Source organism: Anser anser, assembly GCF_964211835.1.
Source record: "Anser anser genome assembly, chromosome: 3".
Classification (NCBI taxonomy): domain Eukaryota; kingdom Metazoa; phylum Chordata; class Aves; order Anseriformes; family Anatidae; genus Anser; species Anser anser.
Genome location: NC_139722.1, coordinates 94,740,201 through 94,754,129, shown reverse-complemented (window position 1 = coordinate 94,754,129; position 13,929 = coordinate 94,740,201). Strand labels below are relative to the sequence as shown.

General features: G+C 41.3%; 1 protein-coding gene across 2 annotated transcripts in view; it reads right to left on the bottom strand.

Moving 5' to 3' along the window:
* The window catches only part of LRPPRC (leucine rich pentatricopeptide repeat containing), a 93,298-nt gene extending 85,324 nt beyond the window's left edge, over positions 1-7,974 (bottom strand). For both annotated transcript variants that reach the window (XM_083829112.1, XM_083829113.1), the window contains exon 1: positions 7,745-7,974. In XM_083829112.1, the coding sequence (XP_083685238.1) occupies positions 7,745-7,959 (215 nt within the window). In that variant the 5' untranslated portion in view covers positions 7,960-7,974. The remainder of the gene's footprint in view (positions 1-7,744) is intronic.
* Between the last annotated feature and the right edge of the window lie 5,955 nt (positions 7,975-13,929).

Here is a 13,929-nt window from a genome sequence, read left to right as displayed (position 1 = left end):
TTTGACAGACAGGGGAGAAGAGTACTGTAGTATAAAACAAACTGAGGAACTCTTCAGCCTTCTGGCATCCACCTAAAGCATCACTATCGTTCTGAAGTATAATGTGTAGCATAAGACTTGAGTGTTTCTCATCACCTGTAGGCTTTCAGCATTTGTGTAAATCATACTTTTAGTATGGCTTAAGAAACCATATAATGCTAGGGTGCTTACATCCATAGTAAGAATTTGTTAAAAACTACTGTGGATTCACAAGCAGGATGAAGCTGAAGGAACCCACAACCCTGAATTTGGTTCTTATCACTACAAATCATCTAAGAACACAAAACTCGGGAGAAAATTACAGAAAAAACATTAAGAGCTCCCTATTCTACAGATTGAGCACCGAAGAAAGACAGCTTCCAAAAATGCAAACTTCAACCAACTAAGGGAACCAGTATCAGGATTGATTTGAGACAAGTAAGTGAAGGACAAAAGAATACAGGGGAACTCATACTAAAAAAGCAGTTATTCATGTATCAGGAATCTTTAGCAACCTTGTGAAATTTCTCCCTAACTTTTATAAGACTTTTATAAGACAGATGACTAAGAGAATTAAAAAAAAAAAAAGGCAATGATAAAAAACATAAAAGGCCAGGCTACCTGTCTCAGTTTGGAAGTCACATAAAAAGGCAGCAAGAAAGGCTTCTAAGTAGATGAGCAACGATTTTAGAAAATACAGATACATCTTAAAATAGAAAAAAAATGACAGATCATACACTGCTTAGCTTTCAAAAAAATGTTAATTATGACCATATGACATAATTTTTTAACTGTTTCACCATAACTAAGTAAATTTTAACAAGGAGATAGGAACATAAGTGAGAACAGAAGAATGGACTAAGTAATTTTTAGAAACACTAACTATTCTTAAGATATTAATGGACCTCACTCAACTAATCTCCAGTCCTTGACCCATGTCCATTCAAAAGTTACATTAACAATTTGGATGACAGAGGAAATAGGAAACTTATAAAACTTGTAGATGAGAGCACACCAGTAACAGCGGCAAACTCTTAGACGGAAAACTTCAGACGTCAAAGTCATCCTGACTACTTGATGAGAGGGTCTGAAGTCAACAGAGCAAATTCAATAAAAAAGAAAGAAAGCTGTATTGTACATTTTGGACAAAAAAGGCATAAACGTAACATGGCATACAATTAGGTACACAACAGAATTCCTAACAGAAGTAACACAGATAAGACACGGGGAATTACTCTGCTTGTCATGGTATGGTTACTCACAGGAAGACAGGTTTGAACAACTCCTCTATCCAAGGATGGACGCAACTATACATAATCCACCAGGCATCGTATTGATAATATTAATTGTTAGGAAATATTAGAACAGGACACTTTGACAAACAAACTCTCATCTGGAAGCTTGTGAAATAGATGAGGGGGATTAAATCTATCATGTATGACCTTGACATTCCTGTTCCTGCCACAGTGCTAGATGTTAGATTACATAATCTTAAGGTGTAACCTTATTTTTTCTATTATTCTAATTGACTGTGTTCAGAACTAAGTGTTACGCTACACAGCAAAGTGCATGACACCACTCCAAGGGCTGAAATAGGTTTAAGTATTTCAGTGGTTGCCTTTAAACAGCCTTTTAAGATCCTTTCCGTGTGAAATATTTTACTTGCAAACATACAAAGCTACACGACAAATTTCAGATCTGTTTGGATTAGCATCTAATTCTTCCCCAAATGTTTAATTTCTCTTTACCATGCTTCAGAATTGTGTTTCTTTGTACCTACAAAGAGAAGCTCTAAAGAATAGATTAAACTCTATGAAGTGAATTCTCTCCTACTGCCACAACTGCAAGATTAGAAGTAGCCTTCCCATGTTGGAGCCTTTACATCATTGTACCTTTACATCATTTTCAGCTTGGTTTCTACAATTATGAGGACTAGATCTGTAGATCTTGCCCACACAGGGAAGGTTAACCAATTATATGCCCCTAAACCCAACATATAACTTCCACTTTTCAGCGGTAACTTTTCCCTTCCGTTGTGGCTTACAGCACTTTGGAAAAATGTCGAAGCTAAACTAGTGAACAACTCATGCAGTGATGAAGTAGCCATTGGGAATTTATATTTAATTAACCAGTAAATTTTTTGTGTTTGCAAGGGTTTAGTGAGAAACCCAGCACTGTACTGATGTACTTGCATTCTGTATTTCTAGAGCAGACTAAAGGCAGTATGTTTGATTCTCTGAAGCAACAGAGATCTTAAACAGCAGCCTGAGTATAAAGCATCCCGTCTTTCCCAAAACTCAATAATAATAAATAAAAATGGTGGTTCCAATGGTCTGCCTGGCAACAGAAGAAAGTTTACTTTCTATAAAGCCTGACAAATTCCAAAAATTCAAAGAAAGGATTGCACAGCCACCATATGGATATTTGCCTCTCTCTGTTAGAGCTGCAACAAAGTTTTTGCTACGCCACATAAAAGTACTGAATATTCAAGTTCTTTCTAAATTAAAGAAGTTAGAAGTATAGGAAATAGTTTTCAGAATACAAGCCATGCTCAAAGTAAAATAATGGAAAACTTACAAGAGTTAAAACTCATCACTCTATGTAAAAACATTCCCGACATTTGTTAAATTTAATCAAGTCAAGACTATATACTCCAGCTGAGACCCCAGCATGATCCCTATGGTCAGTGCTACCCCTGACTCAGCTACGGTCACATACAAGGCCAGTGTTTAGGTCACTGCACTCTTGTTTCAGTGCCACACAGTAGGATCCTGTGGGAAGAGAGAAGATGTTATGTTTTTTCATGTAGACTGAGAAATGACACGGCTCCTGGAGAACACCTGAGAACTTTGCATAACTAATTTACAAGTTAAAATTGTAGCATGCAGCAAACCATGAGTCATTTGGGTTTTTAAACTGCAGCTTATCCAACGCTCAAATCAAGTCCTCTGGATCTAAACCAGGATTCTTTAAAAAGTCGTTCTCCTTCCCATCTCACCAGCACGCCCCAGTCCCATATAAGCTCACTGCAACGTATCAATAGGCAACAGGCCTGTCAAGGACAACTTGAACAGCAGTGCCTATGGCACCCTTAGCAACTTCATCAACGTAACTGCTCTGAATTGGACATGAAATGTTAGAACGCAGACCCTGAAAATAAAAAATAATAAAAGATAAATAAAAAAAAATAAAAAGCACAAGTTTTCACTCCAGAAGTTTGCTTTTCAGGGAAATTAGCAAACAGAATGCTTTGCTCTGCTCCCCAGAGTCATGGAAACCGCCATCTAACTTCACAGATGAGAATCTTAAACTAAAGAAGTAACAGTGAGGCCGAAGATGCTCCGAGACACTTGCATGTAGATTTTTTTTCAGCTATACTATTATGATCCATACTTTAGGAGCCTTATTGTCCTCACTTTCTCTGCAGACCGACAGGGGGTCCATCTCGGGAGGAATACCCTAGCAGTAACACCTCAAAGTGCAGTGCAGCAACACACCTGGACTGATCTAACACACAGTCACCAGCAGCAGCAGTTCCAGTCCCTCTTTTCCTTTGGCCCACAGTTCCAACCCTTTTGGAGCTCATAAGATCCTTAACTGATCCAACACAGCCCAAAAACTCTTTTCCTTGCACCCCAGCAAATGAAATCACCCCATGACAGGTCCAAGGAGCACCCTGTTTCAGAGCAAGGACAAGATGGCTGGCAAGGGGAAGGTGGCCAGCCTGGGAGGGATGGAGCCAGTACGCTTCCCCCAACACTCACACTCCTGCAGCAGCAAGCTGCAACATCGAGTCATGACGATCACCTAGAGCACGCAGAATAAACTCCCCAAAAGATAAACTTAACTCAAAATCCTCTCTGAACACTCGTCAGCTGAAAGGTTTGTTGCAGTGTTCTTGACTGTAGGCTGCACATTTAACATCTCTTCCCTTCGTGAAACTTCCATGAACAAAGTTCCAGAAAAGAATTTTACTGGAAATAATGTTTGCTACAGTTTACTGTCATAGATCTGAAGTATGCTGCATTGGTTTGTCACAGCTCATTCATCTCATAATCGCATGGCATGACAGTGATGTTGCACAGCTCAGTGTATCTCACACTTAATACTACAGGTAGACAAATGAAGCGGTAAATTTCCTTTAGATTTTAATCTGAGGCTTTTGCTATGAAATGCTCCTCAACCACTCAATGCAACTGGATATCCATCTACTTTCAGTTCAGGTTAAATCGACCCAAAATTGAATGGGAAATACTCCCAGAGTTTATTCCCTTGGCTCAGCTATGGTGTGGCAGCATGCAGCAGAGCACCAGGAGCCATCAGTCACTGCAGGAGGACCACCTGAAACCAGCACATCCACTCTGTCCAAATGCGATCACAGCTGGCTCTGTCAGAGAAGCAAAATGCACAGACAATGCCAGAAAAACCATCTTTCAGAAAGACATTTAGCGCTGCATTCCGACTGTACATCCAGTATCACTTCCATTCCCCTGATCTGCCCCTTAATTCAAATTCTCATGCAGAGGACCAAACTGCAGTCAAGGCGTACAGTTTTATTTCTTCTCTTTTTCTTCCATTTACAGATTCTTACAGCCAGCAAGAAATGGTATAGATAGGGTCACAGAAGGACACAGCCTTGGTATATCCAAGGCCCTACGCAAAGTATTAAAACTGAGGAAGGAGTATGGTCACCTGCTAACTTAATGTAATGTGACAAACACCAGCAATCTGACTGCAGGCTATGAAGTCTCATTAACAGACCCTACTAACTACACAACTAGTCCTCTGGCATTCTGCATAGCTGCTTACTTTGGGCAGATACCCTTGCCACGCTTCTAAGAAATTTCAGTTGACTATCAGCCCTGTTAGGCCTGCGCACACGGCTAACAGAATTAAACCCCCTTTTTTTTTTTTTTTTTTTTTTACTGCAGGTCTACAAAAATTCACCTGCTGCTTATCCAGCAAACAGGACAGAAATTATTTGCCATTACCCATTCTATGGAGCATCCATGTTTACATCCAACCAAACTGTTTAAAACTACGGACAGAGAGCTAACAGCACGTCACTTGAGAGTTTTGCTGTGGCTGAGCATCTATCTGCGCCTCTCCACTATGACTCAGAGCTTATACCAGGCATCACTGCCAGGCTTGCACGGGTGCATTCTACCTAGCAATGTACGGATCATACTTTTGGTACTCTGTACATTATTTTCTTTGCCAGTAAAGACTGCAGGACTTTGTACTTTGGCTATCATACTCTCAGGACAATGTGTCTAGGCCATTTACAGTTCATTTTTGACAGCCACCGAAGGTCACCCTTCGGCTTCCTTTCACTATTCAGTAAAGCAGAAACTGCTTCTTGGAACAGAGGGCATCACAGGAGAACAACTAAAACCTTATCTTCCTCACTCTACTGTAGGTGCAGATGCACTTCAAAGTACTGACATGGAATCTGAAGCCTTACTTGCGTTACAAGCTGCCTCTCTCTCCAGTGCCTATCACCCTGGCTCTGAGCAGATAAGCAATGTGCCCGGGGGGTCTCTGAGAATTGCACGGGCATAACCAAGAGTCCTGCCACCACTCGTGTACTCTTCGGGCTGGGGGTGGTAGTTAGGGCTGCCCTGGAAAATCCAAGAGCAGTTTGCTGTTTTAATTAAAACCCCTGTCTGAATGGGAGTAAGTGTTGTTTCACATCTTCAAATCAATAAATGGACCTGCAACTTTTCTGCAATCACTACCGTAATCAAAGTCCCAAAATTGCACCTGAACTGACTTCATTACGTTCAGTGCTAAAGCAACTGAACCAAGAACATGTAAACGTGCAGAGTCAGTCATATACCCAGTTCTCATGGTAAATGCTGAATTATTCCTTGTTATTTATTCACTTTTATACCAGTTACCCTTACTCCCGCTATGACAACTAGGGCTTCATCAATGTTCTCTGGAATTTACTGTAATGGGCTGCACTTCACTTTTAATTGAGACCTGAGCAGCAAGCAGAGAAGTCTAAATGTTGTCCATATGTCCAAGTCATTCTAGTTCTTCAAAAAACATCCACTTCCAGAAGCTAAGGCTTAGATAGAAAAAAAAAAACAACAAAGTTACTTAAGCTATAAAACAAACCGAGATTATATGCTTGTATAATTTCAGCTCCTATGTGTTACCTCTGCATCACACTTTGGTCCTAGAGCATCACCTGTACATCACGATACCTAAACCCATACCTTAAAGTGATAGTAAGGCAAAGATTTTGTGTGAAAAAATCACCTTTGGAAGGAAATTACTGTACAGAAGGAACGAAAAAATGTAGGTGCGTTCCTAAGTCTTACTCCAATAAAATTCACAGTTTAGACTGAAACATAAATAAACTTGATATAAACATCACAGCTGTTTTCTGTGAACATGTTCTCTACCTAGTACATTTCCCGTGTATTTAATAAAATCTAGCAAAGTATCTAAAGACTTTCCTGCAAGATCCCTAAACCATCCCACAGGTGACCCCATTTATTCTTGGGGATATAGAGAAGCATAATTTGGAGCAAGCAAAAGGTAGCATTTGTGAAAATGACTAGCTGTTAGACCCAAAATCCCATTGTACAAAGCATGTTCCAAGTTCTTTACAGAAACACAGATTCTAAAAAGCAAGTCCTGTTAGTCCTGCACCAGGTCATATATGAAGTCCTGTGAACACTGCATCTTGCAACAAACTATTTTAGGAAATTAGCTTCCAGCTGATGAGAACAGAAATCCGCTGAATTACACCACGTAGAAAGTTTTATTCCTGATTTGCCACTAACTAGGTTTGTGCTCCTGCTGTGTCCCCCTGCTTCCCTGGTCCTTCCTCTGCAGGCCTACTCCAGGCTTCACAAGGTCTGCAGCACTGCAGGAGCTGTTACAGTTTAACCACTAGAAACAACATGATCTATACACTTTCCCTTGGCACGGGGAAGACTTCTTTCAGCGTACTGAATTAAATCAGCTTACAGTGGGTTTGACAAGCACTAAACCTGGTGCAAATTGCAGTAACCTGCTTACTTTGGTGCTGAGACTTCACTCTAGTTCTCCATCGCTGCCTCTTCGGTTCCCTTCCCTTCCCCTGAACCAGCCCCGAAGCTCACCAGCCCTCTGCTGAACAAACTTACTGGAACGGCAGAAAACTGGTCTGGTTTTCTCACTGACAGTAAATTATATTGACTTAGCAGGTCTAAGAAGAGAAAGGCCTCATGTCCTGTCTTGCCAGCTGTGGCTGTCCTTCTGTGTCAGCTCATACGACCCAGAGTACGTTTGATGTTTTTGCACTCTTGAATTTCACGCAAAAGCAAGCCTGCAGCAGGACTTGCACTTTTAGCAAGAAATAAATGTGGAGATTGGTCACCAGCACTGACTGACTCCCCGCACCATCGCTTTTCCCAGCCAGTAACGCTGTGCTCCTGCTCACGTCGCCACTGCGGGACGAGCTGCCGGAGCCGCCTCCGGCACCAACGAGCGGCTCCCGCCTGCTGCGCCCTGGCCCCGCAGCTACCGGCGGGGTTCACTGAGGCGTTCGTGAGCGGGCAGCTCCGCGCCCGGCAGCGCCGTGCCCCCTCCCGAGGCCCTTTACCGGGCTTTGCACGCGGAGGGGGAAGGACGCCCCCCGCACACCCGAGGCCCCCGCAGGCCCCCGCGGGCCCCGCACCCCCCGAACCCGGGACGCGATCGCGCCGGGGCCCCCCCCGCGGGGCCTCACCTGAGGGCGGGGCCGGGCGCGCGCGGGGGCAGCAGGGGCAGCAGGGGCCGGAGGCGCGCGCACAGCGCCCGCAGGCGCCCGGCGGAGCTGAGCAGCGCGGCCATGGCCCGCCGCGCGCCGGAGGAGCACGTGAGCTGCGGGACAGCCGCTGCGCATGCGCGACGGCAGGCAGCCGGCGCTCCGGACCTGCGCGCCGGGGGCGGGGGAGAAACCATTTCCTCCCGCAGGGGGGAGGCGCCGGCCGCGCTGTTGGAGGAGCCCTACTTAAGCACGGCCCCTCTTTCCGTTCCCCCCTCTCCGTACGGCGCTGGTGGGAGGGAGCCCCCCGCCTCGCCCGGCAGGAGGAAGTCACGTGGGGGTGGGGGGGCGCAGCGGCCGGGGGTCACCTCTCGCACGTGCGCGCGCCTGCGGGAAGGCCGTTAGCAGCCGTTAGCGGGCGCGCGCACGTCCGTTAGTCAGTCAGTCAGGCTCAGTCGGGGGGGGGCGGCCACGCGCGGGGCGCTGCTTCCGTGTGAGTCGGGGGGAGCGAAACTGAGGAAGGAGCCTTTGAAGTGTCGTCCCCTGCTTCCCTCAGGAAAAAAAAGGGGGATGAGGGGTAGAGGGAAGGATCTTCGTTAAAGTTTTTTTAATTGTAGTTCTCTGCCTGAGCCTGTTGACTTCAAGAAGGTGCCATCTGCATTGATATTTTAGCACGCACGTTAGAGCTGGTTCCTAAAACAAAAAACACTGAATTAGATGGGTATTTTTAAGTTAAGTGCATCTTTTCACACACACACACAAAATATTTTTGCCACAGATTGCAAACAGTTATGCTAGGAGCAGATTGTCCATCAGAGCATTGATTTTTACAAAGTCAATTACAATCTGTGTAATCAATCACCTGTTTTCTGTTACACTTGTTAAGAGGTGTAGAAGTCTCCTCATAACGATGGAAAGTGCCCAGTTCTTTAAAGTTACAAAAACCTCCTTCTGCTATTTATAAGTAAGCCCTAGATTGTCAGCACTTACCATAGTCAAGCCTTAAGGCATGCATTAAAGCTAGTAAGATGATATTTGTGATAGTAGTAATTACCGTGTCTTCTGCTATATCAGTGTTATTTCACAGAACACAGAGTTCAGTCTTAATAAGGAAGACTTAATAAGGAAGATGAATCTTTTAACCCAAATACAGACCTAGTAGCATACATACATGCTAATTCTTAGGTTGTCTTCTAGACGTGCTCACCAAACTTGATTGTGGATTAAAGAGTAGAGCCCCATTGTGTTGGGAGCTTGCTACAAGGACTATACAAGGATGTCAACAGTGTTTCCAATAAGGACAGGAAAAGATGGAGCAAGAGGATACAAGAGTAAAGGAAAACAATGAGAAGACATTGATCAGTGTAATAAATAGTAGGTTCTTGTTGCAGACTTCACTGCTACTGAATCGAAAGAATGTCGAAAAAATTTAGAGAAAAAATATTCTATGATTATTTTTAAACAAATTTGTGACTTTTCAGAGTTTGAGTTGCTTTAGTGCCTTAGTGCTAGCAATATTTTCCAGCTTCGGGCAAAGCCTTCAGCTTTTATTTCTGTGTCTTTCAGGTCTTGTAATTTGGCCTGTGTTGCCTAGCGTATATTGCAAAGCAGGTGCACCATGAAAAATCTCTGGTTGCAAATAGTATTGAAGTCAATGTGTTTTCAGAACCAGTCAGGCTTTATTTTGAGAGGATGGCAATGAAGAAGCTTGAGAGCTATTGAAGTGAGATGGAGGTGGTACAAGTGAATGTGTTCAGAAGGGAAGTAGAGAAGAGTGGCACCAGAAGAGTTGATTTAAAGTAAGAGACAGAAAGGAAGGACAAGTATGTGAGATGACAGTAACTAAACAACTGTTATGGCTGCTAGCTATGGATGGAAAAAGAATTGCTGTTTCACCTCACAGAAACAAGATGAAAGCAAGCACAGCTCACTTTTGAGAAAATAGTGGGAAGATCCATGCTTTTGTTTCATGGACGTTTAAGTTTTATTGCTGGGGTGCCTGTGGCTGTTGGTCTCTCAAGTATCAACTGCTACCCCTCACATACACACACAAAAAAATGCCCTATTCCATGCTGTAAGTGTGCTCAAGTTTAAGCCAGTTTGGGGGTTTAAGGAAGCCTGAGTGCATAGCTCTGACAGTACAGCATAATGTTTTGCTTTGTTCTGGGTCTGGCAGAGTGAGAAAATCAAGCTGAGGTACTGGGGCAGGAATTAGGTAGCAAGGAAAAAATCAAAGCACCAAATCTTAGAAAATGTAGGCTAATACCTAAGTTTCAAGTTGAAATGGCAAATAAGAAGGCAAGCCTGGGAACTGGAGAGAGATGGATACTAGGCAATTTTGAATGGAAAATTGCTGCTTGAGGGTCCTGTTGATTTGCCTATAAGGCATGCTTGGCTTTCATGTAAACCAGTTCCTTCCCAGTGGTGACTTAATCCCTAACAAAGGAGCTAAATTCCCTGCTTATCATATGTATGTGTTAGTTAAAATGTTTCTGCAGGCAAAAGTCCTTTTTATGTTTTTGCTGTTACTTGATCACACCCCAGATCTTCAGCGTTGTTCTCAGGACTTAGAGCTGTGCTGCACTGTAAAATAATTATGTCCAAATGCAAAAGAATTTAGCTCCCTCCTCTCCTCAGCTCTGTTAGTTTTGCAAGGTTAGTAGAAATTTTAATAGGTAGTAGAGCCTTTATCTTTGTAACCAAGTCAGCAGATCTTATCCTGGCTATCTATGGGGAGTAGATCTGATGAGTAAGAAGGTGCTTTTTTTGTACAGTTAGTTTTCAAAGGATCACAACTTGAAAATGGTTGTGACATAACTGGGTCACATCTGAAATTTTTCTATAAGCTGCATAAAATGAGAAGTTGAGGTAGCTGCTTTTGTCAGAAGGTATATTTAGAGCTGCAGTGAATCATAGTTGAGGGATTTGCATATTGTACTGTTACTGAAGACTGCAAAACAGTCATAAATCTGTATGTGATTAGTGGTCCTTCAGCATTTAATCTATTGCTTTTAAATAAAAACAAAGTGAGAATTAAGATGCAGATGCATGTGCTTCACATTGTGATCCTTCTTTCACTGCCGTGGTTTTTCATGTTTAACTGTGGGCATTCTGTACTGCGAAGAATATCATGTCCCAGAGTTTGGCTGTTTTGAGGGCTGGAGGGGAGAAAGTGTTAAGACAGGCTTTAGCTAAAACTAATAGGTAGACTAATAGGTAAAACTATTTCATCTGCTTGTAGCTCCAGTAAGTAAGTCAAATCATTTTAGGATTTTGATGCATGCTTCATGTTTTGGTTAGAAACGAGTGGAATGATTCAGAGATCATGGAGATTGCTAGCTGGACTGGGGAATAGAATAAAATATGATTCATAAACTTGCAGTGTTAATTTTAGATAAGAATCCTTATACTGTTGTGTATCAGTGGGCACACTGGCAGATTCTTTCTGCCAAGTCTCCTCCTATCCCAAACAACGACAAATTTTTAGAGTTCTGGATGTAAGACAGATCTACTGAGAGCATCTAAAATCTAGGCTCCTGCTTTGGTTGGAATTATTTGAGATTTTCTTACAGATGTTCTGATTTATCTTAATAGCTGCTGAGTTTTTATTTTTCTAGTTTTTTTTTTTTTTTTCAAAAATTGGGCAGAAATTTGAGTCTGCAAAACCTAACCCACAAACATTCAAAATGAGTGTTAAATCCCTCGATGTAAGCATACTGTATATGTACATCTCATGCATGTCTACCACACTGATATACATGGCAGAGACAGATGCAGCACAGATGCTGCTATACATTTATACAGCTCGCTTGTCTAAAAAACACTTAATTTAGTTTCAGTCAGGTCATTCAAGTATGGGTGTCAAAAGTGGTAGCTGGATTATTACCTTTATAAACAGTAACCAAATTAGCTTTCATTGTGGTAAGAGCTACCTACCATCTTTTGGTCTGTTTCACTTGCCTTGGACTGAGGCGACAAAGTGAGAAGACAGAAATACCAGGAGAGGTGTAAATAAGCATCTGGAAGGGCACAGCACAAGAATCTTAAAGCAGATCAGCCACTGATGGAAAAAGTTTTGAATTCTTTTCATAGCTTATCTGCTTTGAGATATTTTTCTTCTCTTGCTGATTTTTCCATCATCCTTGCTAGTTATTTGTACCCCACCTGTAAACTCAAATGACAAATTAAATGTTGGTATGGCAGTGCTCTACCTCAGGGATAATGTTTCCAATTGTAAAGGCAGGGCAGAAACAATTTTATTTTTTTACTTTTTCTTTCAAAGCTCAAGTACTGGTTTTGTTACAAGAAAAAAATATAACTCAAGTCAATTATGTAGAAAATTTCTATGAATTGGACAACTTACTAGACATTCTCTGCAAAGAGGAGGATTTTTGATAGATTAAATTAGGGGGAATTTTGTATTGTTCCCCTGACTTTGTTTTCAAAAGTTTTCTCCTTTATTCCAGAGCTGCCGAATTGAAAAAATAAGTAGATATTTTTACCATAAGTAGGGGTAAGTGGTGGCTTTTTCCATGTTACTCTAGCTCCTTGCATGGGTTTTTATTTACTTTCCTGTTGCATCATGAAAAAAATATGTATATATAGAGAGAGATTTTTTTTTTTTCTCCAGAAGTGTGCATCTATGGTAAAACACCTTTCTAGACAGACCTGTGTGTACACAGTGTGTTAGGGACAAAATATCAGCTCAAGTGAAAATTTTCAGTTAACGAAGGTGAAATCCAAGTGTGAATTCAGCTTGAATTCTCTTTGTCATTCTGAGTATCTTAATTTTCCTAACTGCTTAGCCTTTGTATTGTTCAAATGTTAATCATAAAATATTGCAGACTCTATCAAACAGATTTTTTTTCATAAGTGTCAGTTAGGATGGCTGGAGTGGGTATCATTCAACTGGAGAGAATAACCTGTTTCAGCAACATGGGTTGTGTTGCTGATATTTTCCCAGTGCTACAATGTGTGAAGGCTGAAAAGTTCAAGTATTTCCCATAGGGCAAATACTGTCTGGATAAATCAAGATAAAATAGCAGTCAAATATATTGGGATATCCAATGTGCGTCACAAGTGATCCCTGCAAAGGAGAAAAAAAAAAAAAAAGGAAAAAAACTCCTTTTACTTTTCCCTAATTTGTCTAATAAACCACTTTAAATACTTGACTTCTTGTGGTATAAAATTATTTTTGTATTTCTGTAGGCTTGTGTGCCTAATCAAAAACATGCAAAAGAGATAGTATTTTTAGCAGCGTGGAATGAATTATTACAACTATGGGTTCACTCTGCAAAATCCTCTGCTTATTGTTGGCAAATATATGTTCCAATAAAGGCATGAAATACTTTGTGATTATTTTACTGAATCAGTGACTTGAACAAGAATTTCCTGCTTCACTAAATCTGATTTTGCACGCTGAATATTGGCCGTAAAATAAAATTTAGCGAAGAGCTTTGTCCTCATCTGTTTTGTTTCTTGATTGTTGCTGTTCTTCAGAAAGTACTGGTAAAAGTTGCTTGTTTCCAGAGGGGAGAGCATATTGCATCTTTTGCAGTAAGAATTTCTTCCCACATATTTCTAATATTTGAGCTGAATGAATGTTAGCAAGGAAAAAAACAAAATAAGCAGTTCTTAAATGGTATCTTAAATGGCCTTGCATCGTCTTTGAGGGTTAGGCACTGTGTAATCCCCAGTTATTCATAACTTCTCTGTGGACACTGCCTGGTGTAACACCTTACATTAGGCAGGTAGTCTGTAGTCACCATTTGCAAAACAAAAAACAAACAAGAAAATTATATTTATTACTATCTAATTAGCAGCATATGTATCAGGTTTAAGCACAGATTTTCAAAAATATGTATGAAAAAGGAGGAATTCTGTTGGCAAAAGGTGGGTTTCTTCTGCAGTGCAGAAGATGTAAAAGTATTTAATAACGTCACAGTTTTAATTCATAACAAAGCTCAGTGTGTCCATATATAAGAACAAAAACAAAAAAAAAATTGCCCCACAGTGAAGAGGATAAAAGGCCTGCTTTTTAGTATTACCTATTTTTATGTAATCAGGCTGAAACAAATCATCCCAAGAGTTTTTTAATGAACGTGTCTGGACTAATGATGTTGATTTTAAATGAAAATGTGAAAAGTTCCAGAGAATCAGGAGAATGA